The sequence below is a fragment of the Gallus gallus genome, chromosome 4, assembly GCF_016699485.2.
Source record: "Gallus gallus isolate bGalGal1 chromosome 4, bGalGal1.mat.broiler.GRCg7b, whole genome shotgun sequence".
Lineage (NCBI taxonomy): Eukaryota > Metazoa > Chordata > Aves > Galliformes > Phasianidae > Gallus > Gallus gallus.
Window position 1 is genome coordinate 80,379,440 of NC_052535.1, and position 27,034 is coordinate 80,406,473.

The 27,034-nt window shown below is 39.2% G+C and overlaps 1 protein-coding gene across 1 annotated transcript; it reads left to right on the top strand.

Moving 5' to 3' along the window:
• The first annotated feature begins 3,961 nt into the window (after positions 1-3,961).
• Positions 3,962-26,946, top strand: HTRA3 (HtrA serine peptidase 3). The gene is made up of 9 exons (XM_015285845.3): positions 3,962-4,640; positions 12,782-12,881; positions 15,188-15,410; positions 16,455-16,649; positions 19,292-19,324; positions 19,976-20,090; positions 23,987-24,035; positions 25,410-25,505; positions 25,963-26,946. The coding sequence occupies exons 1-9, from the start codon at positions 4,217-4,219 to the stop codon at positions 26,126-26,128; spliced, it is 1,401 nt and encodes a 466-aa protein (XP_015141331.1). The 5' UTR covers positions 3,962-4,216; the 3' UTR covers positions 26,129-26,946.
• The last annotated feature ends 88 nt before the right edge of the window (positions 26,947-27,034 follow it).

The window sequence follows — 27,034 nt, forward strand, 5'->3', positions numbered from 1 at the left end:
CTTCCACAGCAGATGGAATATTTACCTGCAACATAAGAACACTAAAGTTTTATCTCTTGATCATAAAGGTGAAAAAATTGAGTCTGAGTCTTCTGTTTCAGAAGAAAAATTTTGGTTCTTGGATATTCTTGAGAGGAAAGGCAAGGAGGTCTTTTCCTTCAGTCTTTCATCCTCTATTCCCACCTCTTCAAACATGCTCTTTGACCAGATCTACCCATGCTGCTTATGCATATCGTCACACATTAAACAGTTCTCCTGAGCACAAGTTTTGTTCCTCTGAATACCCTTCATTTTTATGAATCCCCATTTTCTAGTAAAAATGACAGTTTTACCCCAGACTTCTGTTGAAACGCACATGTATCTTCTCACTAATTTCTAAGCCAGTTCTGCTATTAAAAACCTGAATTTCCTCTCCTTGAATGTACTAACACAAACTGTTCTTCTGGCCAGAAGCAGCGAAGAATAGAGCAGCCTGTGGCATTTCCTTCAAATAATCCTGTGTCTGTGCCAAAAGCCTACCTATTTTTTCTTGTGGTGAGTTCAGAATAGTTGTAGCTCATGTTAAAGGACAGTAAGCTCCTGAGTTTTTAAATTTGCTTTTAGTATACTTTGAGAAAGTATTGCTGGAATACATTTTAGGACTCATCAACACTTCAAAAAATTATTTATTGGCATTGATTTGAGCAGAACATAAAGAAGAAAAATGACTCCTTGCTCTACAACTGCTGTAAGAGGATGCGGGAAAGGTCCTTAGAAGTGCATTTCTAAGACACAACTTGCTTGGCTGATGAAGGCAGCTAAGGAAGTTCTCCCTATGTTCAAATTGATGTGTTTGCTAAAGTCTAATTTCCCCACCCACTCCTTTTCTCCTGCAATGTCCAGTCTTGAAAACAAACTGACAGATGTTCTCTTGGATCAGCTTGTGAGACTTGCAACGTCAGAAGTGCAAACAGACGTTAGCTGTTTAGTTCAGGAAATGAAATACAGACAATCTGATAAACAAACAGTGTTTATTTCTCCAGCTTAACGTGTGCTTTGGATTTCTTTTCAAAATACTCCTACAAGGAACTGACTATGAATATTAAACACGTGCTCCTAATTTAGCAACCTCAATGTCAAGGTCAGAGTGGTCTTTATCTTACTCAATTTGTATAGTGAGGCTATAATGCAAATGAAGGTCCCTGAACTCTAACTATATTAAAGAAACAATAACAACAAATTTTATTTACAAAAAAAATTAACTCCAAAAAAGCTTATAAGACCTACAAATACACAAAGATGAATTAGAAAAACAGGATTTAGGACAATGCATGATGTAAAATATGCTGCAATTTAATCTAAGAGAGACAAGCAGACAGGCAAACAAATGGAGGTTCATATTAGCTGATACATAACTATATAGTTTGGACTGGGGCAAGCCAGAGTGGAAAATATTCTTAGACTCCAGTGATTCAGAATGCATTTTAATGTTTACTGGGTCATGTGTTTAGACATCATTCAAATGGCTCTTCCTTTACTAGGACCAAAATTGATCCCTATTGCAGCATTTTGGTGAGACATTATTTCATTGTGAATTCTGTACAGGGATATGTGATGCCCTGATTTTCTGCCATAACTAAGTGGACTACACAGCACAGAAGAGACCAGTATCCATGGCTCCAGAATATATACAAGGGTCTCATACCTGTCCTATATATATACACCAGGGGGGAAGTGAGCTGGCACAACAGCATAACTTATACCATAAAAAGTCAGCAAGGATATTTTTCCTATTCTGAGATACAGAAGAAGATTTAGATTGTGTAGTAACTCATAGTATTCTCTGATGAGCAAGAGAGCTACATGCTTTCTGTCCTTTGGGGCTTGCATAAAACCACAGCTTGGCCCTTAAGAAAGAGGACAGATACCCATTGAGTCACCAGTAATATTTCCTGCATTGCTTCAGACACCTCCCTTCCAGCTATGCAGTAAGCATCATATTCACCAGAAGGTGATTCAGGACCCATGAAACAGTCATTTTTCCAAGCAGCAGAGAACTCTCAATGAATGAGTTATAGTTTGAATTCATTTAAAAGCTGTTCAAATTCAAGTGAAAGAAGTTCAACAAGTAGCACTGTGCCATGAAAACTCTTACTTGCTATTTAAAAAAAGACCACTCCATATTTGACACCTTTCTTCTTTTTTTCCTAGCCCTGATTTCTGTGTCACTCTTTTTTAATGGCAAAAATGATATTAAAAAGAAAATTTAAGAAGTGGTTGTAGAGACTTATGTACCCCCTATAGTTCTTGTTTTGTCTCTTGTAATAAACAGGAGCTGGATGAGTACTCCTCAGAAAATAACTGATGATTCACTTAAACAGTGGAAGTATTATACAATAAGCTTATCAGAGAGAAATTATGTTTTATTTTGGCTATGAGCCAGCAATCAAGAGAAAATACCTTTCAGATTTTTTTTTTCACCCAATAAGATGCAAACCAATAAGTCATGAAAGATTCTGTGAAACTTCCTGTACTTATCTTAGACCTCTAGCACTTCAGATGAAGTCATGCTATTCATCTCTCTGTATTTGTCTTGTACTTCCTACGTGTTGTCTGAAATCTTCAGGTGCGATTACAAAAGAAGCTAACTAATAAGAATATCAATATAGCTATGAAAAATTCCGTACTCTAACAGCAATAACACAGAGACTACTATTTGTACATAATTTGAAATATTTTCCCCAAGCTCTTCCTTGTAAATATCATCATAAATAATGAAAACATTCATGTTTTATACACACAGAGCCCTTGTTTCCTTCTGATCTACGTTTCAGACTGAACACTGTTTCAGGAATCTCCTGTCTCCTAAAAGGGCAAGTTGGGATCAAAATATAGACTTTCATTTTTTCATATTTTATGTACTGCTTTGCAAATAAAACAGCCAATCTTACCTTTAAAGAAATAATGAGATGCAGCAAAATTTATGGCTTTCACATCTCAAGCCACATAATGTCTTTAGTTGTCACATATAACTTTCTGTAAGAGGGATTGCAGCTGTCTACAGAATCCATTCTTGAACTCTGTCCCTATAACACAGGAAACAAAAGAATACTTCCCGTAATTAAAGATTCTCCCTACTGTATTCAAGGTCCTTAACTAGAAGACAGTACTAGCATTTCTCCATTTGTCCCTTTAAAGGACTGTGAAACCAGGTGCAGCTGGTCAGTAAATTAAAGTCATCCCCTGTCTACTTAGACCCAGTCTGTGGGATGGTATCAAGAGAAAGCCCAAGGCACTACCTTGCAGGGTTGAATGAGTAGTATCTCTAATGTGAAGAGTGAAGGGTGAGTCATATGCAGCAAGTAAGGTTTGCCACGTTCGTGTGGTCTTCAGATGAGCTATGTCAGAGGTCTTTCTCCTTAAGTCATTGTAAAGCTTCTGGAAGAAAAGGAAAGGCTCTTTAGCAGGATCTGTTGCAATAGGACAAGGGGAAATGGTTACAAACTAAAAGAGAGGAGATTCAAATAGTATATAAGGAACGTTTTTTACAGTGAGTGTGGCGAGGCACTGGAACGGATTGGCCAGAGGGGTGGTGGATGTCCCATCCCCAGAGACACTCGAGGCCAAGCTGGATGGGGCTCTGAGCAACCTGATCAAACTGTAGGTGTTCCCGTTCACTGCGGGGGACTATATGATCTTTCAGTCTCTTCCAACTCAAACGATTCTACGTGCGGAGACAGAATAGCTTTCTACCCCTCCGCATCCTCTTCCCGCACACCTCCAAACGGCTGCAGCCGGGCTGCCCCTCGGCCCTTCCCCCTGGGCCGCCAGTTCACCAGGCGTCCCCGCCCGAGGGGAACAAGCGGTCCCTCCCCGCCCGGGGTGGGGCCTGGCGTTGGCGGTGCTCCCGCGGCCGCTGCTGGAGGCGGTGGCGACGGCCCCTGGCTCGTCCCACATATATCCCCGCCGCTCTGTTCGTCCCGGTCTGTCGTCGGTGTGTCCTGCGGCCGCTAGGCCATGGCCGGGCCCCTTAGCGCTGCCCGCTAGTCCCGGGGACCGAGCTGCCCTCCCTCCCGCGGCTTCGTATTCCAGCCTCTGCCTTCCCGCCTGCTGCTCTCTGCAAGGACTTCCCCACCCGTGTGTGCACTACTCGACTTTCCCGTCCCTTACTGCACCGCGACTGCACTTTTCCCCTTCCTTCCTCGCGCCCTTCCCGCCGCTCTCCCCGCCGCCGAGGATGCGGCTGTCGCTGCTCAGCCCGCTGCTCCTCCTCTGTCTCAGCCGCAGCCGCGGCTCCGCCGAGCTCCCGGCAGCCCGAGCCAAGTGCCCGACCCGCTGCGATGTCTCCAAGTGCCCCAGCCCCAGCTGCCCCAGCGGCTACGTCCCCGACCGCTGCAACTGCTGCCTCATCTGCGCCGCGGGAGAGGGGGACTCGTGCGGCCGCAAGGAAGACCCTCCCTGCGGGGACAGCCTCGACTGCCGCTACCCCATGGGCAAGCGCTTCGCCAAGGGGGTCTGCCAGTGCAAGCTCAGCGTCCAGGTGTGCGGCAGCGACGGCCGCACCTACGACAACATCTGCCAGCTGAAGGCTGTGAGCCGCAAGGCGCTGCAGCACGGTCTGCCCGCCGTGGCTCAGGTGCAGAAAGGAGCCTGCGAATCGGGTAGGAGCATGGCGGGGCCTGGGCGTGAGCAAGGGGGTGGAAAGAGGTGAGGTTTGGGGTGGTTGGGAGGGCTGGGGGCTCCTCCAGGGCCAGGCAGTTCCCCCTGTTGCTGGTAATCGCTGTAGTGTGGGTCAGGGGCACGTGAGGGGATCATGTCCTCTCTGAACAGCACAGATCCCTCTTCTTGATCCTCTGGTAGAGGCTGGGAAGGTTGTGCCATGATGGCATGGCTGTGGATACCACATATGTGGATACCACAGGCGCAGCTGTCAGATCAGTGCAGCACTGACACCCTTCACAGTCACCATCCAGGCAGCACTACAGGCTTGCCCTGATACCACCCACATCCCACTTGTTTTAGAATCATAAAATTGTTAAGGTTGGAAAGACCACTAAGGTCATCTAGCCCAAACACTGACTTAGCCTGTGCCGTCTCTAGACCATGTCTCTCAGTGTCACATCCACTCTTCTTTTGAAAACTTCTATGGATGATGACTCCACCACCTCCATGGGCAGCCTGTTCCAATACTTCACTCTTCCTGAGAAGCTTTTTTTAACATCCAACCTGAACCTCCTGTGGTGCAACTTAAAGCCATTACGTCTTGTCTTAGTGCTGTTACCTGGGAAATGAGACTGACCCCCGCCTCACTACAAGCTCCTTTCAGGGAGTAGCAGAGAGCAGTAAGGTCTCTCCTGAGCCTCCTCTTCTCCAGACTGAACCATCCCAGGGTTGGCACTCACTATTGATGCTGTTCAGTGACATTACATGCCTGGGCTGCCCTGCAGAGCTGTTGTCGCACATCCTACAGAGTACAGTCCTGCAGGTGTGCTCTGAGACCTTCCCTGGAGATGTTAGCAGATGTTAACTTATTCACCAGATGAGTATCTCTAGCAAGAAGTGCTGGTTAAGGCTGTGTAGCTTTAGCTGTGCAGAAAAAGCACCAGATAGAACATGTGAAGCATAATCTTTTGTCTGTTTTCCTCTGACAGGATATCCTATAGCCACAGTCTTGCAGAATTGAAAGGGGAATGGATGGCTGCAAGTTTTCCTTACGGTTTAAAGTACACAGTCAAGTTATCAGACAGTCTTTTGTTTATCAATAGCATACTACAGCATTTGCTTGTCCTAGGTTACTGTAATAATCTGTGATAACCTCAGGCTGGATGGTGTAACGTTAAAAAGCTTAGTGACCACCTACATTGAATTTTTTTTTGTCATTGTTACTAAAATTGGTCACTTCATAGAAGTGTTAACATTTCTAGTTTATTTTCACACACTTCCTTGTATATTATTTTAAGATTGTACTTCTACATCCTTTCAAATACTGTTCCTGGAAAGAAAAATCATATGTGTAGCAGGGTTTTAAATCATGTTTTAGTGCATGGCAGGCAAAGCACTTAACCATTCTACTTATTTATAGATAGCAAACTTCTTAAAACTAACTAGGAGAGGTGAAAAAGGACTATTGATGGCCTTTACAACCTTTCTGTGAGTAGGAGACTTTTCATATATTCACTTTTCAAAGAAAGCAAACTGTGACACAAGGTAGAACTAATGCTTTTTTTTTTTTTTTTTTCTTTTTCAAGCAACTGTTTTAGTGTTCACTTTATTTTGGCTTTATGTTTTGTTCTGGTAAACCTCAGCTTAGTTGAAGCATCTGGTTCTCTGTGAAGTTCTAATTTTTTTTACTCAATTCTACAGCTGTACAAACTGAAGCTCAAAGAAACTAAGCGTCTTGCCCAAGGTCATATTGAGCTGGTGGTTGAGCCAGGAATAGAACTCAGTTATGGTACTTTTTTTTTTTTTTTTTAACAATAACATGCAATGTCTGTAATGAGAGGTTTTAGAAGAAAGTCAACAGTTTAAAATTACTGTCGAGTGTCTCTATTTTCCCCACTGGTGAAAGAAATCTGGCCTCAGATGACTCAGAGTTTGGAGGCTTAATCTAGTTACAAAGTCAATCCAGTTTTACTTACCCATGCATACATTAAGACAATCTTAGGTGATAGTAGCCTTACATAGCGTGACTTAGGTCTTTTCAGAACCTTCAGTGGCTCTGAGGAGCAGCTCTAGAAACTTCTGCTTCTATCACAGACTGATAGAATGGCTTGGGTCGGAAGGGACCTCAAGGATCTTCAAGCCCCAATCCCCCTGCCACAGCAAAGCCACCAACCTCCAGATCTGGCACTAGACCAGGTTGCCCAGGGCCCCATCCAACCTGGTTGAACATCTCCAGGAATGGAGCATCCACAGCTGCTCTGGGCAGCCTGTTCCAGCACCTCACCACTCTCTCTGAAGAACTTCCCTCTGATATCCAATCCAAACCTTCCCTCTTTAAGCTTAAAACCATTCTCCCTTGTCCTACTACCCTCTACCCTTGTAAAAAGTCGATTCCCCTCCTTTTTATAATCCACTTTTAAATACTGGAAGGCTGCAGTGCCTGTGTCCTGAAAGCCAATACCTATATTGTTACCCTTGTGCATCTGAGCAGACCCATAGACTTATCAAAGACACTAACAGAAATGGTATGCAGAACTTCTAGACATATTTAAATTATATGTTACAAATAATTGTGATGATGGTGATTTTTTTTTATACCTGTTTAACTCAAGATATCACACGGTATGGTAATTTACTGAAACAGCTAACTTTTTCCTTCCTTTTGTCGCTTTCTCTGTCACAAAGTTCTATAGACCAGTGTGTAAGTAATGGCATCAATGTTTATCAAAGGCAAACTCTGTAATCAAAGACCTGTTCCTACAGAGCTCTGTTTCCCACCGTAACAAATATGAGATTTGACAATGTCACATCTATCTATTAAAATGTCCTCACCGAAAGTATTCATCAGATCACCTGTGATTTATGGCTGATTTATCTCAGATACTTTCTTACACATGTTTGTGAGCTCTCAATACAGCATTATCTGTACAGTTAACAATTCTTTGCAGTGTTATTTTGCTTATGGATTTTTCGAAGATAGGTCAAATGTAGAAGGATTTGTTTTGTTTTAGGAGACAAAATCCAAAAGACTGATTAGAAAACCTTTGAAAAAAGGAAGCAAGTCCCATTGGCTTTAATACTGGTCTTTTGCAGGGTTCTGCCTTGTATAACTGAAGTTGCTGTTGCAAAGTGGGTATGATGTAAAGCCTTGCCCTTGTCTTGCAAAGATTTGGCTGACAGGAGCCTAGAAGTTAAAAGCAGTTGAAAATACAGTTAGCCTAAGGAGTGTAAATGCATGTAGTTCTGCCTGGGGTATTTGGAATGTGCAAGTGTGTAACTATAAAGATACAGAGGAGTAACTAACTGAGCACGTCATTGCTTGCATTTCTGAGAAATTGCCCAATTAAGAGGTAGAGGTCTCCTACCAGCATTGCTGTCATCAAAGCTTTGCAACTGCCTCCAGCTGTATTTAGGAAAATGCACTGAAAGGTATTGGCTGCAAGTAAACTCCAATTACATTTCTTTACTGATTGTTTTCCTTATGTCTGAGATTGTTTTGAGTTCCTGCAGGTGAGGATGAACCTTGTGCATTGTTTGGTATATTTTGAGAATACAATGCTTTACTGTTTTCATGAAAGATATGAAAAGAGATGTTCTCATACTGTCTCCAAGTGAGAGTCACTTGGGAAGGAGGAATAGCAAGCTTCTGAATTCAGTGAGCTGGTTAAGTACCTTTGATGGAAAGCATGTGCTAGTTTTTCTGTCTAGTCATTGTGACTGCTGTACTGCACAAGAAAGCAACTTTGGTGTTGGTTCAAATTGTTTTCATCTGTTCATGGTAGACATCCATTGTATAAACAAGTTGCCTGAACCATAAAGTGGCATTAAACCCATCAAGGCTTTATGGTCAGTGCACATCTATGCAACTTGATCTTAATGCTGAATTCATCAGAAAAGCTGCCCATGAACCTACATTTCCAGCAGATGTTTCTGTTTTTTAAGTAGAGACTTTATAATCTTTTATTTGTCTTTCATTTATTTCCATGAAAGCACAGTAAGGACAATATTTATCCCTGGAGATCAGATCTGCCAGGTTGCAGTCTTTCCTTAGACATAATAATTTTGCTGAACATACAGATCCTTTCTGAAGTTGGTTTTAGAAGAGGAATGGGAGAACAGTCTCAAAAGAACAAGTTTCCCAGGCTCACAAATTCCTAAGGAATTTAAAATTGTGACACTTTAACACAAAGTATTGTCTTTAAGAAAGCATTGAATGTGATTTGATTGAATTCTGCAGTAAGTTGGCAGATACTCAAAAACTTTCAGTCTTCTGAAATTCTAAATGGTTCTAATTTTATTGCCTTCAGAGGGATAGAGGGATAATGACCATTTATTTATGCTGTTTTTTTTTTTTCCCAGTTCTTTTCCAACTCCACAGATTTGTTGTTGCTCCTGATTTACAGCAGTGTTAATGTGATTGGAGTGAGTTTATTGTCTCTGCAAGAAAGTAAACATAAAGCTATTAAATGAACTCGCATCCTGTAGGTAACACTGTTATCAAAGAATCATAGAATCATAGAATTACTCAGGTTGGAAAGGACCTCAAAGATCATCAAGTCCAACCGCAGCCTAACCATAGTACCCTAACTCTAACAACCCTCCGCTAAATCATATCTCTGAGCACCACATCCAAATGGCTATCCAAGTCTTCTGCTGAAAATAAGTGACTCCTACCTGACTGTCACTTAGCTTTAGCCATATAAATCCAGTGTCATTGGAGCCCATAGAATTGGAACGGTGAGATCAAATTTAACAAAACAGATGGAGTGATTTAAATGCCAGCTTATGAACTTATACCCAAGTGTGGATTTCAAGTGCTCTGTGAGAGGTGCTGGAATGAGCGTTCAGATTTGCTGAATCTGGTTGATTTGAGGGTATGGATTGGACAAATCTAGTCCTTTTAATGAGAAGTATACAAAAGTCTAAGGACTTGTCCAGTATAAATTTGTTTTTTGCTTCAGGTTTGCAGCACTTTTTAATGTCTTGGTTATTTTATAGATAGTTAATTGGCTTACATTATTTCTTTTTGCCAAGATAAATTAGCTTTGGCTAATGTGAAATGATTTTGAACATGCAGTAACAACATGGAAAATAATGGATGCTATTGAGAAACCTTTGGAAAAAATATGCAACAGATCTCAGTAGTAGGTCAATAGGTCAAAAAATAAGAAACTCAGAGCTTTTACAGTCACAGTCCAGCAGAGGTCTGAGAGCTGCATGGAACTGCAAGACAGCAAGAATGTCTGGCAGGGGAGAGGAGAATGAAAAAGGCACATTTAATTTTATGTTTCAGTGAGAGCGGTAGCAGTAGCTGTTATCTATCAGGTAATGCAAATTAAGGGATAGACTGAAGGTCTGACACACAGCTTCTTGTCACCCCCGGCTTCCAGAATGGGATTGAAGAGAGGTCAGTTTCTATGCAAGCATCTCAAGATTGTAAGTCAGTTTTCACCAGTATTTAGCCCTCGGCAGTTACTAATAAGGACAGCTCATCTCTCGTCAGCCCAATAATTTTCAGCTAGACCTATCCTACAAACTTTACATGTGTATTATTCTTAATCCTGATTTGTTTTAATTTTCCCCTTCCAGTAGGGAAGGCCAGTTTGGATTGACCTTCTGGTCTGGGTATTGCTATCTTCTGATTCCAGCAGCAAGGCTCAGGATTTGTGTTCAGACCAAATACTCTAACAATGACATGCAAAGAAGAGAAGCTTTGCTTCAGTTTTTCAGTTTCATCTCTATTTTATTGCATTTTATTTTCCTCCACTCCTTCAGTATTTATTTTCATCTGCTGTCTTATTCAGATTTTCTTTCTGCTTACCCCAAATCATACCAGGAAAGCCACTGCCACTCATAATGTTTGCCTCGTGATGGGTTAGGAACAGTGTGAAGCTGTGCTTTTGGCAGGCTTCTTCTTCTGCTTTTGGCCACATTCAGTGCTGTGACAATTTGGCATGAGTGGGAACAATTCAGCACTCAGCAGATGCAAAGAGATTTAGTTGCCCTTACTCACACAGAGCCACACTGATGTACACCAACAGAAAGCCTGCATTCACAGTACTTTTCCCACACACTTTTATTCTAGTGCAGTGGCTGAAGGTCTGTCCAACTGATTTTCACAGATGTGTAGTCATTTGTGTTAAGATACACTTGATGATAATGCTGCATCTTACCAGTGAACACGGCTGTGTATGCAATCAGTTAAAGTCATGTTAGTAGACTTCAAAGGATATTCTGCATAATCAGGCAAGCTTCTTGTGAGCTGAAGCTAAGATCAGTCTTCAGTGCCCCAGAAAGCAAAATAAATGACAATGTATTGTGCTTACATTTGTCTGACTTTTTAATTCTTGCTTGTATCATCTCTCTTAAACCAAGTACTGAAAGAAGTATATTCAAATTGTTTAGAGTGATTTTTCAGAGTGCATGAGAATGTTCATAGAAAGAATAGACTGAAACTAGTCCTGCCAAGTTTCATCTGTTTATACCGTATGATATAAATTTAGCTTGCTAAATGTAAGCATGGTTTCTTTCCCCTTGAAAGTAAATTTCATGTCCAGTAATGGGGAAAAGTACTCACAGGTTCTTGTGGAGAAATACCCAGTTGTCTTAGTCTGACCTCTTTAATACTTTTCTTTTTTTGTTCATAGTGGTGTTGTGTCTGTTCCAAAAGTTGCAAAGCTACTGTCTTCGCTTCAAGTCCTTAGATACAGTGGTGAAAATAACCTTTGAACTGAGAATTACGCAAAATAGTATAAGACGTACTGTGAGCTCCTTCTTCAGCATGAGTTGAACTTGGAGCAGATCATGTTGGCACAAAGCATCGCTTCTTTATAGTTGGTGTCATTTAGACATTAAAAAGTAGAAGTTAAAATGTAGACTCTCTCCCTCTTCACCAAATAGAATTCTAACTACTGGGCTAAATAGTGTGCTGTAGCACCAGATTTGCAAATAAGCATGGCATTCTACCACAAACACTGTTATTTGTTTGTGATGTTGTCATGCCATGATGCCTTTTTCCTCTACGATCTCTATTCCACAGAATTATATTCTGTGCATCTAATTGCTGTGTATAATGCTGTTTGGCCTAGTATTGCACAGACCTTTATCAGATGACCACTTATAATATAGTAAACTATTGCTGTGTTCTACTACTTGTTACAGCTTAAATGTGAGCTTGCCAGACTCTTTAGGTGCAAAGGTTATCATTTACAGCAAGTTTCTAGTGTATCTACTTCAAAAAATCCAAACTTGGGCTGTAAAAGCAGTTCCCAAATGCTGCAGCTATATTACTCAGCATCTGTTAGACCACATCTTAAACACCGCATCGTGCTGGACCTCTCCATACAAGAAAGACTTTGATAAACTGTAGTGAGTTCATCATCAAGATAACTGTGGGGATAGGAGCATATGTGCTGTGAGAGCCAGCTAAGGGAACAGGGCTTGTTCAGCCTGGAGAAGAGAGAGCTTCAGGAGGACCTAAGAGCAGCCTTCTGGTATTCATGAGGAAGTTATTGAGAAAGTGAACCCAGGCTCTTCACAGCAGCAAGTAGTGGAAGGATGAGAGACCATGGGTATGAGTTGAAACATGAATTTCTACAAGAAAGGCTCAGACTAGGTATAAGAAAAACTTCTATCTCATGAGAGTCAGTGGAGCAGTGGGACAAGTACCCACAGAGTCCATGGAGTCTCTGTCCCTGGGGGTTTTCAAGTTCCAACTAGACAGAGCATTTGAGCAAACTGGTCTACCTCAGTAGCTGATCCAGCTTTGAGCAGGAGGTTGAACCAGAGTCCTCCCAAGATGCTTTCCAACTTGACTTACCTTATGCTCCTATGCATTTTATATACTAATTAATCGTTGTCCCGTGAAAAATTCTATGGACAAAGAGAACTAAGAAAGTCAAAGAAGTTATAATCAAGTAATACTGCTGTTTAATTTTTTAAGGATCAAACAAAATAAGGTTTTTAACAAATCTTAATGTCTTTAGTACCTTTTCCAATATCTAGTTGAAAACTGTCTTGGTAGGAGAAACAGATTTCAAATCATCTTTATCTTATCTTTATCATCATGATAAATATAATCTTTACCTTGGTGAAAAGGGTACAGTCTTACTAACATATCCAATTCTTTCTGCTAGTATAGGTCACCTACAGTCCAGCAGTCCAAGATACAAATTCAACTTCATAGCAGATGTGGTGGAAAAGATTGCACCTGCAGTTGTGCACATTGAACTTTTCCTCAGGTAACTCTTTTAATTCTTTAAGTTGTAATTGCGTTGTTTTACAAAAGTCTACAAATATTTTCCTTTCTTCCCTTTCCAATTAAACAGAACAATGTACTGACTTTGATTTTGAGTTTCTAATGTTCACAAAATACTCTGAAACATTACAGCAGACTCATTTATTTGAAGATGGAATATCTAAAGATTGTGAAATTGAGATATCACATGATACCACACAATTACCACACAATTACCAATTTGTGTGTTCTGTTACAGTTTAGTAGATACGTTGTACTGGTTTTAGAGTGCTGTGCATATAAAATATGTATCTCATCTTTGGATGTGTCTTCATTCTTAATTAAAATAACTAAAATGTGTTGCATATTCGATTATTTTTATTATTTCAGAATTTTAAACAACAAGGCCAAAAGCAAGCTGAAAAAACATATCACCTTGTTGGTTGTTCCACTTTCAATGAGATCTACTGTCAGTTGATTTTATTTTGCCAGGGTGAACGTGAAGAGGCAACTTATTGACTGTCTGTAATCTATCAAAATCCATAAATGATTTCTGATAGGGAAAAAATGTGCTAAATTTGCTGTCCCAGACATACAGCGTAACTGAAGCTGAGTAGAGAGTTTTAACACTGAATATTCAAACCTATCAGTTGTCAGAGCAAATTACTACAAATATTTTAGATATTCCATTACTTTCATGTCCTTCTACCCAGGATACTCTAATTTTTTTGCATAAGCTTAAGCATTTCTTGGAGAATTCTTAGAGGCTATAAAAAAAAAAAAAAAAAACCTGGACTTTGTGTACATAATGATCGGTCTCTTGAGAGAGTGTTACAGATGAATGTTTTAAAGATCTTTGCATTCTATATGAAAGTTGTTTTCTTATTCTTGACAAGTAAATGTTTGTCCAGCAGCCTGCTGGGTGCTAATTGTTATACTGCCTCCTGCCTGGGATTGACTCCAGTTCTCTACTGCTGAATAGCCCAGAACTTTCAAACAATTTCCTAATAAGGATCACATCTTGAAAGAAGGAAGAATTTGTGGAGCTTTTCTCATCTTCTGCAGCACTTTCTGTTCCCCTAACAAATCTAAGGTCATTAAGCAATTGTTCACAGAGAAAAGTCGTCGTACTCTAAACAGTTTATAAAGTTCTAACTGTCTATATTGCAGCAAATGTCATTCCCCAGCAAATCTACCCGTTGTTAGTGTTTTTCATTTCTTTTGTCTTTTATGTTCCCAATCCTTTCAGTCTCCAGACATCTTTTTTCTGCCAGTCTGCCCTTGTGCTGCATGATTTTCTGAGATGTCCCCTCTTCGTTGGCTCCTCTGCCTAGCTACAAGGTTCACACTTTGTTCTTCATCAGCGTTTTCCCATTAGAGGATCAGTTCATTTTATCAGCTTTACAATTTTCTGTCATCCTTTTTTTTCCTCACATGGGAGAAACAGCTCTTGGGTCAGATGGGTTCCTCTTCCTTAGAATCCTTGTAGTTGGAATGGACCTCTGAAGGCCATGTAGTCCAATTCCCCTGCAATGAACAGGGGCACCACAGCTAGATCAGGTTGCCCACGGCCTTATCCAGCCTCACCTTGAAAGTCTCCAGGGATGGGGCATCAACCTCATCACTGGGTAACCCGTTCCAGTACTTCACCACTGTGACTTCAGAGTTTCCTGTTTTTTCCATGCTCAAAAGTAATATTAAGTGCATTGAATTTGATCTCTTTTATGACTTATATTTAAGGAGATAAGTACACTCCCAAGCTATCTAAGTCTTAGCTCCCTGGGAAGTAGCTCAAAGGTCTCCACTACTCTGTAGGTCAGAAGTTCTTTTTTTTTCCATACATCAAGGACAGGTGATTAAGAAAACTTGTTTGACTTCTGCCTGTAAACAGAATCAGAACATTTTTCCAGAGATTCAGAGGCTCCTCTCCACTTTGAAAGGTCTGACCATTAATGAATCTGCTGAGCTTAATGAGGAATTCTTGCACACATCCCTCACATCAGGAGCTGGGATGTACCTGTCTGTATTAATTGCATTTTTCCTTCCATTTTTTGTCATTTAACTGTTCTGCAGGAAACCAATAAAGAAGAAGAAAAAAAATAAAACAGTTCCTATCTGCCTAAAATCAGTATGCAGTTTTCAGAATGAGATGCATCAATTTTTTTTTTTTTTTTTTTTTGTGTGTGTGAAGATTTTTATGCTGGTCATCAAATGCTTTGATATTGGCTGAAAGGTGGTAAATGATCTCTGATGTCATCTTCTCTAAGTTATGTTTCCCTTATGAGTTACAATTACTTGCTTCTTGTTTAGGCACCCTCTGTTTGGTCGAAATGTCCCACTTTCCAGTGGATCTGGGTTTATTATGTCTGATTCTGGTTTAATTGTGACCAATGCACACGTGGTGTCAAGTACCAATGCTATATCAGGGAGACAACAGTTGAAAGTCCAGCTACAGAATGGAGATACATATGAAGCAACCATCAGAGACATTGACAAGAAATCTGACATTGCAACAATAAAGATCCACCCTAAGGTGAGTGGTATCAAGGGCTGAATTAATTAATTTGGTAACCTTATCTAAGTTTCACTGAGTACAGACGTACTGACTGGAATATATGCTTAAGGATTCCTTGGAAATGTATCTGGAGATAACAACGTACTGAACAAACTGTTTCTATAGGCCTGGAAATTCTGTCGTATCTTAGAATCGGATAACTTTTTCTTCTCTGCAGGGGATGGATATAAGAAAGAAGAGGGCAGGCACTTTAGCAGGGCATGTTGTGATAGGATAAGGGGAAATAGTTTCAAATTAAAAGGGGAGGTTTAGATGAGATACAGGCAAGAAGTTTTTACAGTAAGAATAGTGAAGCCCTGGTGCAGGTTTCCCAGAGAGGTGATGGATGCTCCATCCCTTGAGACATTCAAGGTCAGCCTGGACCGGGGCTCTGAGCAACCTGATCTAGCTGTAGGTATTCATTGCAGGGGAGCTGGACTAGATGACCTTTAAGGGTTCCTTCTAATTCAAGTGATTCTGTGAGCTGCTATAAAAGAAAAAGCAGCTCAGCTAACATGTGGCCAGGTTTGGCTACCTTTACCTGAAGATGCAGGCCATTCTGCTTACTCATTGTAGTTCAGTGTCCAGTACATTTACTGGCAGATAATGTAGGAGAACTGGCAGGCTTGTATCTCATTTCTAGGAGGAGGGAAGAATCTGCTGGAAAATAGGGAAATCTTGTTCAGAATCTTGCTAGCATTTTTCTGGATGAAATTGGAAGGTAATGCCGATGGCAGTTTGTTTCTGAAGATAGTTTAAGGCAGTAATCTTCAGTATACTAATGTTATCAGGCTTGATGCTGGGGTCATATTCTAGAGAGATGCATTAATATAATGGAAAGTGTATGTTCCTAACTTCCAACTATTTTTTTATAATCTTTCTATCACAGAATCACAGAATGGCCTGGGTTGGAAGGGACCTCGAGGATCATGAATCTCCAACCCCCCTGCAAGGCAGGGCCACCAACCTCCCAGTTTTCAATATAAACTAATGATTGCTTTTTTTTCTTCTGTTTTATTTAAGAAAAAATTACCTGTATTGTTACTGGGGCACTCTGCTGATCTAAGACCAGGAGAATTTGTAGTGGCAATTGGAAGCCCATTTGCCCTACAGAACACTGTGACAACAGGTATTGTCAGCACTGCTCAGCGAGATGGCAAAGAACTTGGCTTGCGGGACTCGGATATGGATTACATTCAGACAGATGCTATTATCAATGTAAGTACTAGGTATGCGAGAAGCTGAGCTTCACAGTCCTGGGACCTTGAAATACCCTCATATTCAGCAGAGAGATGAATCCACCAAATAAAAGCTGCTTTGTTTGAAATCAGTGATAGGCTCTTATTTTTGTAGAAGACTATGCAGTGCCTGTCAGTTTTGTTCAGGCATTAATGTTGTGAAAGGGATGTTAAATAAAATGGATCTCTATGAGCTTGTTGTCTGCAAAGATGTTATGTGTGAAAGACCCCTCTCATTCTGTAAATCTTGTGCAGTAAGACATGATTATATAGACCAGCAGTAAATCAACACATTTTTCTCTGTGCTTGTTCAGCTGGTCTGGTCCAGCAAGCTGTAGAATAGAGCAAAAGTTTCTTTCATCTCCATCCATTAGAACCAGATGGAGCAGTCAAGGTCATAGCATCTGCTTGAATTTTATGTCAGGACAGCTAGGTAAGATCTTAAGGAGAACTTTTTGTTCTTGTATTTTTAAGGAGATAGGGAGACTGTTGTTTTTATTTTCCCTTTGTGCGTCACACACTTCGTGTGAGAATCTAGATTTAAAATTACGTAAAATTTGAAATCCTGTATAGAGTTAAACATCCCTCTAGCATTGCACATTGTATAGAAATGCATGAAAACAATATCCTTTAGAGCAGCCAGAAGAGGTTGAAAGTGCTTCAGTGAAATCCTTGGATGTGTATATAACTTGCTGTAATTCTGAAAAGAGTACTGCATGCTTATCTGAGGTAGAAGATGGCATGAATGAAATGACACCTTAAATCTGTTAGACTTTAAAAGAAAAATGCATTCAGCATTTGTTTGGTGGACCTCAATACCAGTTTTCACATAAAACTCACAATGCTTAGTGTTTCACACATGCTTATCCTCTCAGTGCTGTTGAGATAAATTTTGAGCAGAAAAAAAAACCAAGAGTAAAGACATTTTTGTGCTAAGATATGGCATAAAAATTTGCTTTTTCAGAAAGTTCCTGTAACAGAAGCTGAAGCTCCAAAGACATTGAATTGGAATTAGTTTTTTTAATATGTAAAAAGAAGATAGTAAAACTTAAGATAAATGTATTACTTGGGAGCATACTCTGAATTGGTTGCAGAGAAAAAATTAGAACATGGGATTCTTGACTTCATGCCTGCGCACGTTTGTCAATATCAGACTGTTTTCTTGCATATTCTTACACATTCACTGCCCTTAAAAGCTAGTGAGCAGGTTAGAAGAGTTAGGTTAGAAGAGTGTATTGGATGATAGTAGGGCAAGTGGAATATTGATGGTAAAGGAGGTAAGAAAAATGACAACACACATGAGTTCCTTTGCCATATGAAACCACAAAACATGGATATAGTCACTGGCATAGGGATGCTGTGTACTTAGCTAATGCACTAGTTTTCTCCTGAGAATGGGAGGAGTTTGAGTGCTGGTCTACTCAGAGCATTCCTGTGGCTCCGCCAAGACTTTCCTGTAGGAATGTGCATGCAGCTGCCTTCTGAGAAATGCTAGGACAGCAGGAACGTGGAGCAGGAGAAAACACAGCCATAAGTTCCTAAATGGAGCTGTACTGCTTATACCAAATTTCCTTCTGTAAGTAGATCCTTCAAACAGAGGAAAAGTGAATGAGAGATGATAGCTGAGGAAGGCTGAAAAGTCAATTTCAATTCCATTGTGTGTGAGACATAAAAATCGAGTGTGTGGCTTCTGATCACTGGAAAGATACAGTATGAGAAACTGATCTCTATTTGAACACAAACTTCAAAGATGTTTTTAGAACTTTAACGTCTGTTTTATTCTTAAGAGAATCTAATTTTTGCCCAGTGCTATCTAAGTGTTAACAGTTTATATGGCTCATGTTGCTATCATGCATCACTTAGCTTTGGTTTATTTTGAGTGGTAAGTTGCTGCTTTTGGCTGTTCAGTAGATCTACTTGAAAACTCTGGCCGCACTCAAAAACAAACTTGTTGAGCCAAGATGAAGATGAACAAGGAATTTCTCAACCTCCCACTTCCTGTAGTCTTGTTCGATGTTTCTTTTGAAGGCCATTAGGTATTAGGTAATTTCAGACTGCTCAGAGCTGCAATTTGCTCTCCCTAGAGGCGTATGCATCTCTGTGTTTACTAAATCAGTCCTTATGTAGTACCTACCTCATAGCAATGCTCTGTGATTAAACTTGCAAAGCACTGTGTTCTTTTCCTGTGGAGAATAAGAGAGACTGACAGTGTTACAAAACAAAGTGATTAATAGAACTGTTTCAAAACTGTGCATATGTTAAATGCATCTTAGTGAAATATAACTTTAAAACTCTTTAAAACCTTGTTCTAACAAGAATTGAAACACCCGTATTAACTCCTTAGTGATTCTTGTTAATTTTAAGGCAGAACTATTTCGAGTGTTAAGCTGCTGCTCATAATTTAAAGCCTGTTACTGAAAAAAGAAATCTAATCGTAAGAGGTGTAAACAAATATGGTAGGACCTACTTGTAATCTCTGCCATCAGAATTGTGTCCTTTGGTGCTGCATAAGACATGCCTTGTTCTCTTTCATTTGCTTACAAATAAAATACTGCTTCAAGTACAATTTTCATTTCCTGTAGTAAAGCACCAATTTATTGTTCCCTTATGTCATTTTTACAGTATGGCAACTCTGGAGGACCTCTAGTTAATCTGGTAAGTTGAGGTGACTTTTTTTTTTTTTTTTTTTTTTTTTTTAAGAGCTAGCTTGAAATAAGTGGGAGAATTTTTCTTTGAAAAGGTTCATAGATTGTATCACCTTTAGTCATTCAAGCTAATGATGGACAGATAACCCAAGGCTAATAGAAACAATGCAAATTAGGTTTTAGGTCATATGTCTTGGAGAAATGTTGCATTATAGGGTACAGGAAACTTTATACAGCAATTAGAAAAATATGTTCTGGTAGAAGTTGCATTCTTTCACACTCTGAAACCTGGGATGCAGGGCGAAGGTGAGATTTGGGCAATCTATGTAACTGATTTTAAAACCAGACCTGGTTTTGCAGTTTGTGAATTCTGGCTGTAGTGATAGATGTGACTCCACCACCTGCTTGGCGGAGGGAACATCTTGCTGAGCGGTTGGATGGACCTTGGATGAACAAACTGTACTGTAATCTCTCTGATCAACTCAGTTAAATGTGAGAAGGATTGTGAATCAGAGCCCAGATCCTCCCTTAGAAGTAATGTTTATTTCTTGAGTGATTACAGTGCTCGAGTTACTTACGCCAGCTTTTAAAATGAAATGCTAGGAAATGAGCTGAACCTTGTCACTTAAGAGCATATTAATTGAGTATTGTTTCCCAACAGGATGGTGAAGTGATTGGAATTAACACCTTGAAGGTTACAGCTGGAATTTCCTTTGCTATTCCGTCGGACCGCATTACTCAGTTCCTCACAGAGTCGCTTGACAAACAAAATAAAGGTAAAGTCTGCAAGAAACAGAGATGCTGTCATCTGCCAATCACTACCTTAATCTGTCCACGAAATGCAAAAAGGCATGGCTCTGGGGTCCTACTATTAAAAAACTCAGTGTTACTTTACAGTAGAGAATGCCTTGGACGTGAAAACAGAAAGCAACTTCACAGAAATCAGAGTGACGTTTTATTATTCACACCCCTGAAAGGTAGACATTGCCAGTAAAAATCTGTGAGGAAGGGCTTCTATGGACATGGGTGATCTTTGCTACGTTTCCCAAATTAAGTTGTCTTCACTTGTTTGGAAAAATAAGCTGATGGAAATATTTCTTAATTATGCATCTCAAGGTAGCTGACATGATTCTGTTTCAGCCGTCAAGTCCTAAAATTATTTATTTCTGTAGGGTATTAACTGTTCATTCTTGTTGGCTTCTGAGAGAGGCAGCATGTAATGGTGATGATGATGGCCTAGAGAGTCAAACTGCTCATTTCAAGACAAGGAAGAATAATGGCTTATCTAGGGCCATGCCTGCAAGTAGGCCCAGTGGACACGGGTGGACGCAGTCCATCCGTGGACTTTCAGCACCAGTGGAACCAGTCAGAGGGTTCTTGTTATCTGGGGCTAGAAGGTCGATGTGCCACCATTGATACAAGCCACATTGTTCCCTTAGGCACCCTCAGGCACATCTGCTACAGAGTGGTGAACCTTTTAACTAATGCTACCTATGCAGCTCTTAAAAGTGAAAGATTTAAGTTTATCTTGTGATTTTCATATAGTACCTGTTTTTTCAACCTTCTCAGTACTGTATAATCAAAGAAGAAGGATTCACACTTACTCTTAGTATTAGTGACTTTCACTGCTTGACATACTCTTTGCACAGGCAATTTTTTTTTTAACTCATCAAAGCACCTTAGGCAGAAGAGCAGTCATTTAGAGCTCTCGATGCACTGAGGAAGAGAACTTCTAGCAGACATTTTCATAATATCTGAAATTAATTTTGCAATTTCTAGGGCTTCAGCAGTAGTTTTTATTTTTGTTGCATAGGCCTTATTTCTTGTCCTATATTCCAATAAATAAGGAATTTATGTAAGCAAAATTTTTGGGATGCTTTTATCATGTTTTGTTTTGCTTTAACTACATTTCAGTAGTTTCAGTGGGATCCGCCCTTATGGTACAATTAGGTCATAGAAGTAAGTTCAAGGGCATTACCATTTTGCTCTAAATATCACATTGCCTGAAGATGATAATATTCTAAAATCTCTTTCCAGATTAACTCTTGCACATAGGAAATGCTCAGGATATTATTTAATAAATTTGACCTTTAGTCTTTTAAATCTCAGCTGATCAGATAACTGCCAATTTTATATAGGAGGTTTACATTCTTGAAGTCCCATACATGTAAGAATTGCAAGTATGATCTACCTAAGTATAGGACAGGGAGGGGGAAACATTAGGAGAGAATGGCACTTGAATTAATGATTTGCATTGATAGTTATTATCTAAACATTCTGTGTCTCCTAAGTATGAGTGATGCATAATATTTTCTAATGTATTTTTGACCAGCAGTTTACTACATTCTGTATACTTACTGCTTGGAAGTTCTGAAATTCTTAGCTAATTTTGAATTTAAGTAATAACATCAAACTCCTTTTATAGTTAGGAAGTCCTAAATCAGCACATGAAATTAAGTGTCTCCGTTTGTATCTTTTTTTTTTTTTTAACCGCTGCCTTTTGCTGGTAATGGATAATTTCTCAGTTTTATTCTTACCTCTGTTATTTGTTCCTTTAGTTAGTTTAGACATGAGCAGAACAATAAAACCAGAAAGTGTTTAACACAAATCCTCTAGAATGGAAGTTATTAATTTGATAAAATATGAAAAAGTAAATACATCCAAGTGACCTCCATAAGGCCACTTGTGTTAAAATAGAACAACTGGTTGATTATGCTGATTCAGTCTGCTGGAACTTCCAATAAAGTGGTCGATTTTAATCGCTCTACTTACTGTTGATGAAAACTTTGTATAACATATTTGACATGGGTTAAATTAAATGGAAGGAAGCTTTCTTTCTTACCTGAAGCTTTCTGATGTTCAAAATGACATGGTCTGGGGAAGGGAGGAATCGAGATTGTGCAGTCAGAATAACCCATAGCTCACAGCTAATAGTTTCACTTAATACAGTAGACTGTTACTCATATAGTATGAACCACTATTTGAAGTGTGTCAAATCCATTGCAGAGAGAGGGCTGAAGGTAATTTTGAATAAACAAAGGTATAATAAGATCAAACTGCCTAAAGATGAAGGTGAAATAAGACCTTTATTTATCAGTGAGTATGTAGTTACCAGATTACTTTTTCCAGTGCCTTATTTTTTTTTCTTATATTATTAGCCACTGGGGAAATCATTCCCTTTTAGATCAGTATTATTAACATAGTGTTTCTTTATTCTTGACCAGTTTTTCCCTTGTTGTTTTGTTTCTTCCAGATCAGTTTCTCTTGTCCCTTTTCTTATTTCCATTTTCTTTCGTGTAAACATTCTGAACTCAGCCCCTGGAGTATTTATGCTTCAGTATCCCACAGGTGATGACCAACAGCGAACTGCAGTACAGACAGTAAACTGTTTGCAGAGTGTTTATCTATGTGGTTGGCTGCAGTCTCAGGGAGACAACTTCATCATTTAATTGCCTAACATCACAGAAAGGGGGAATTATTTTTGTTTATCAGAATTACCATGTTTTGCTTTTTAAAATAAAAGCAAAAATTTCTATTTAAGTGTTGGTATTTGCCATGTAGATTTGGGAAGAATTATGAGTGTTCATGGCCATGCCCAACGCTTTTGAGACTACATTTTCGAGTAATTGGTCTACTGGCACTCTAATTGCTGACTTTGATGACAGTAATTTTACTAATACAAGAAAATACAAGAGAGCCAGAAGTTTTCAGGGAAAAGCAGAGATGAGTTACAGACATAGGACATTCCAGAGTGTAGAAAATACAATTTTTTGTACTCAGCATTTTTGGTGACACTGATGGGAGTACTGGACACTCTTAAGATTTAGGCCTAATTCTTTTACTTGGGACTATTTTTCTTGGAAAGAACAGAAGTTAGAGGAAACTATACATCTCCTTTATGATATTTTTCTTCACATGAGAACATACTGGAACTCAAAGAAATTGTGGGATAGTTATGCTGGAACAAGTAAGGGGAAATATTGTTTCATACCGGATATAACTAACTACTGAAGCTCTCCAGGAAGTCATCAAACTGCATTTGTTCCTTGAACAGCTGTGTAGTATCATGACTACTAAAAGCTGACTACAGAAATGTGGCTCCTCCTGATGGAGTGAATCTCTACCATTTAACGATCTGTAGAGTCCTGAGTAAGGCCTTTGTGTTTGTTTGTTTGTTTTTCATTTTAACTTGTTTTTCATTCTTTGGAATAGAACTTGGTGTGAGCCTTTCATATTTCTCTTTATAAGACCATCGTTTTCTCTGAAAGTTGGAAATTTTCATGTTTTTAATCCTGTTTCTACAGTTATAATGAGAACGCTGTACAATTACATTGTCATGGCCAGTTTCAGAAGAAATGGCAGTTGGTTATGAGATCTTCCATTTACTGAAGTCATGTGATAATAACTCATTAAATTTTTCCTCAACTTCCTGAGGGAAAAGTCTTACATAGAATAAATGAGCTTCTCTCTTACTCTCATTGGCAGGGAGCAGTATTGTCATTCCATACACCACGGTTAAGCAAAATAAATGACCTCAGTGTAAACGTGCATGATTTGTGATTACTTTTTTAATGATACTTCCTGTTTCAACAGACAGGTATTTGGGTCAACGAAGTAGCTATTTTGTCCACGTTTGCCTGAATTTCTTAAACACCTGTTGTGTTCTTTTCAGATAGCAAAAAGCGTTTCATTGGCATCCGAATGCTGACAATAACACCTGCGTAAGTATCTTAGAGAGGTGATCTGTATGATTGTAAGTAATGTGTGAAATCTGGAGGGAATTAGGAAGGGCCTGAGTACTTCCTTAGGTTATTGACAAACATGTCATGGAGTGACAACAGGTTTTAGGTGTTGTTTAAACAAGCTGCTGCATTCAGGTGACTCTGAGGGTTTGATAGCATTTTATCAGTGCCAGTAGTGCCCATATGATATGAGATTGCATGTCTAACCACTAACTGGAAGGAAAGTAGTTGCTAAAGTTCAAACCTTTCTGCTTCCATATTAACAAAATGTGAATCTGGGCACCTTCCTCCAGTTCTGTATTCTTTTCTTTTTCTTACTGCTTCATGTCTTGCTACTACCTGGATGTATGCTGGAATTATGGATGAGGGTTCTAACGCTTGTGTTCATTCCCAGCAGTAGGCATATTTCCAAAATGGCAGTAGACTACAAAATTAAACAAGATAATTTCCAGCTGGTGTTGTAGTAAAGCCTTCTTTATTTATTGAGTTACTCTTTCAGTCCTCCCTAAATGGTCAGATCCTCAGCTGGAATAAATCAGTGAAATGGTATTAACATCTCTGGATCACTACCAACAAAGAGGAGTTCTGAATGGTTCTCTGTGTAACTATGTTATGAACACGATGCAAGATTTCAGTTTTTGTGGTGTCCAATGAAGCAGTGCAAGATCTCCAGGCCTTTTTTTCAGGAAGACTGGTTTTATCACTGTGTTTGTTTTAGTCTTTTAATTGTATTAGCTTCCTCAATAAAAAGTAAAGTGAAGTGAAACTGCATGTGCAGCTTTCCATCTGAGAGTCCCCAGCTTTTCATGATGGGCAGCAAATTAATTCATCATAAGTTTAAATCTCTCTCACAGTGGGCCTTAGCCCACACTGTACGCAGACCTGAAATGATGTGATCTCTTCAAAAATGAGAGGATGTTTTTAGAGTCTCTCTTTTGCAGTTGGTTTTTGTTCTTTTTATAAAGGCGAGCACAATCAATTTTGTATGTGGAGAAAAATGGAGGAAGGTGTAGTTTCCTTGGAAAACTCACAGTTCTGATCTCCTATATGATGCCAAATGCTGCCAAAAGCAATAATGCTTTAGATAAAAACAAATTAAGAATATTTTCCAAGATGAAAAAGTTAAAACATTAGCAAATTTCTAAGTCGTCACCAGTGTTAATTCTTTGGGACAGGAATGTTTTTTTGTTGCCATGTCCTTTTGGCATGTAGGTCAGAGAGTGCTACTATCTCTGTGCTATGTTCATTTTTGATCATGAAAATTTAAGAGTAAATATATCCGGAAGTAAATAAGAATTTCTGAATGCTACTATTTTTACAGTGAAATGAAATGCTTTATATTTCTTCTTTTAGCTTGGTGGAAGAATTGAAACACAATAATGCTGATTTTCCTGATGTCAGGAGTGGAATTTACGTACATGAAGTTGTTCCAAATTCACCTTCTCATAGGTGTGTAAAGCACTTTATTTTCCTCATAAATAAATCTCCAAATAGGTACTAGTAGGTAGTACTCCTGTTCATATTCAAGTATATTTTATAGTAGTCTTGATTTGTATTTAAACTTAAAGTTGTACCTTTGGGTTTAAAAAAAAAGAAAAAAAATGTGTGCTAAAATTCTACTCTAGCCTGAATAGTATTCACATAAGACATTGCCTGAACTGTTGTCTGCGGCAAGGCTTTAGCTTAGAGGAGGAGACCTTTATACAGAAAAGCTGGAAAATGAATAGCACACTACTATATATTATGTCAGGAATTATTGAGAAGATGCAAGAGACTGTTAAGAGTCAGAAGAGTGAAAATCCCCTTTTAAAGGAAACTAAAACACATAAAGAGTTATCACAACTGCCGAAGAGGTGGTAAAAACTTGGTATGTTTTCTTTATTGTCTGTTTCTTCTTTCTTTGCAGAGGAGGTATCCAAGATGGAGATATCATCGTTAAAGTCAATGGGCGTCCTTTGATGACTTCCAGTGACCTTCAAGAGGCTGTGATGAACGAATCACCTCTACTACTTGAAGTTCGGAGAGGAAATGATGACTTACTATTTAACATTGAGCCTGAAATTGTCATGTAAATAGAACTGAGGAGACTCCCACCATAATTAAACACACTTACTCTGGAACACTAGATACCTCCTTTACAGCTACAGTAATTATACTTCGTGTTGACTAATGACAAGGTGGACTAACTTAATTGCCTGAGCCATTTCTGTACATAGTAGCTAGAATGAATTCAGTTATGCCATGTATTGCAGAATTAACTTCCAAAGCAAGTTAAGACTGGTGTTCTGGGTGGGGGGGAAGAAAGCAAGGTTTGGGTAGCTGTAGGAAGTGGGTTCCATTTCCAGTTTAAGCAGACTTCAGAGCAGGTTTAGTTCTTCATTTGGAAACACCAAGATACAACTGGAATTGAGGAAATATCCTGACAGAGGAAAATAATTATAAATTAGTCATGCAGAATCATGCTATTGCAATTGAGCTTTTATACAATTGCAATTCAGCTTTTTCAATGTGAAACTAATATTGGCAAAGCTTGTGTTTGTTCTTAGTGCTTGTATGCTACATACCAATGCAGGCAGAATAAATCTGTAAATATTGGAAGGAACAAAAATGGTATCAGGCTATAGAGTGTTACACCTAGGTCATGCAATTTTGGAATATAGTAAATGATTCTTATAGAATTAATGCCTTATTATATATAAATCAAAACAATGTGCTGAACAAAGTTAAGTTTGAGAAAGTGCACAGTTGTTTGTTTGTTGTTTTTTTTTCTTTTTGATACAAATTAGTTTTGCATTTTACTGGTAAGCTTTGCTGTAAGATTGTTATACTACTTTTGGCTTGTACTGTATAAGTTTCTACTGTAAGGAGATTAAAGTTTACACAAATAAAATGCTGGTGTAAACCTCTTTTTTTTTTTTTAAAAAAAAAAAAAGTCTTTTCTACCCTCCCTAGTATGTCAAACTGGAGTAAACTCTCCC

Excerpts from the sequence above, each read along its gene's own strand:
- HTRA3 (XM_015285845.3), top strand. The coding sequence starts at position 4,217 with ATGCGGCTGTCGCTGCTCAGCCCGCTGCTCCTCCTCTGTCTCAGCCGC. Across the intron at positions 4,641-12,781 it reads GAAAGGAGCCTGCGAATCGG|GTCACCTACAGTCCAGCAGT; the intron begins GTAGGAGCATGG and ends CTGCTAGTATAG. Across the intron at positions 24,036-25,409 it reads ATGCTGACAATAACACCTGC|CTTGGTGGAAGAATTGAAAC; the intron begins GTAAGTATCTTA and ends TTCTTCTTTTAG.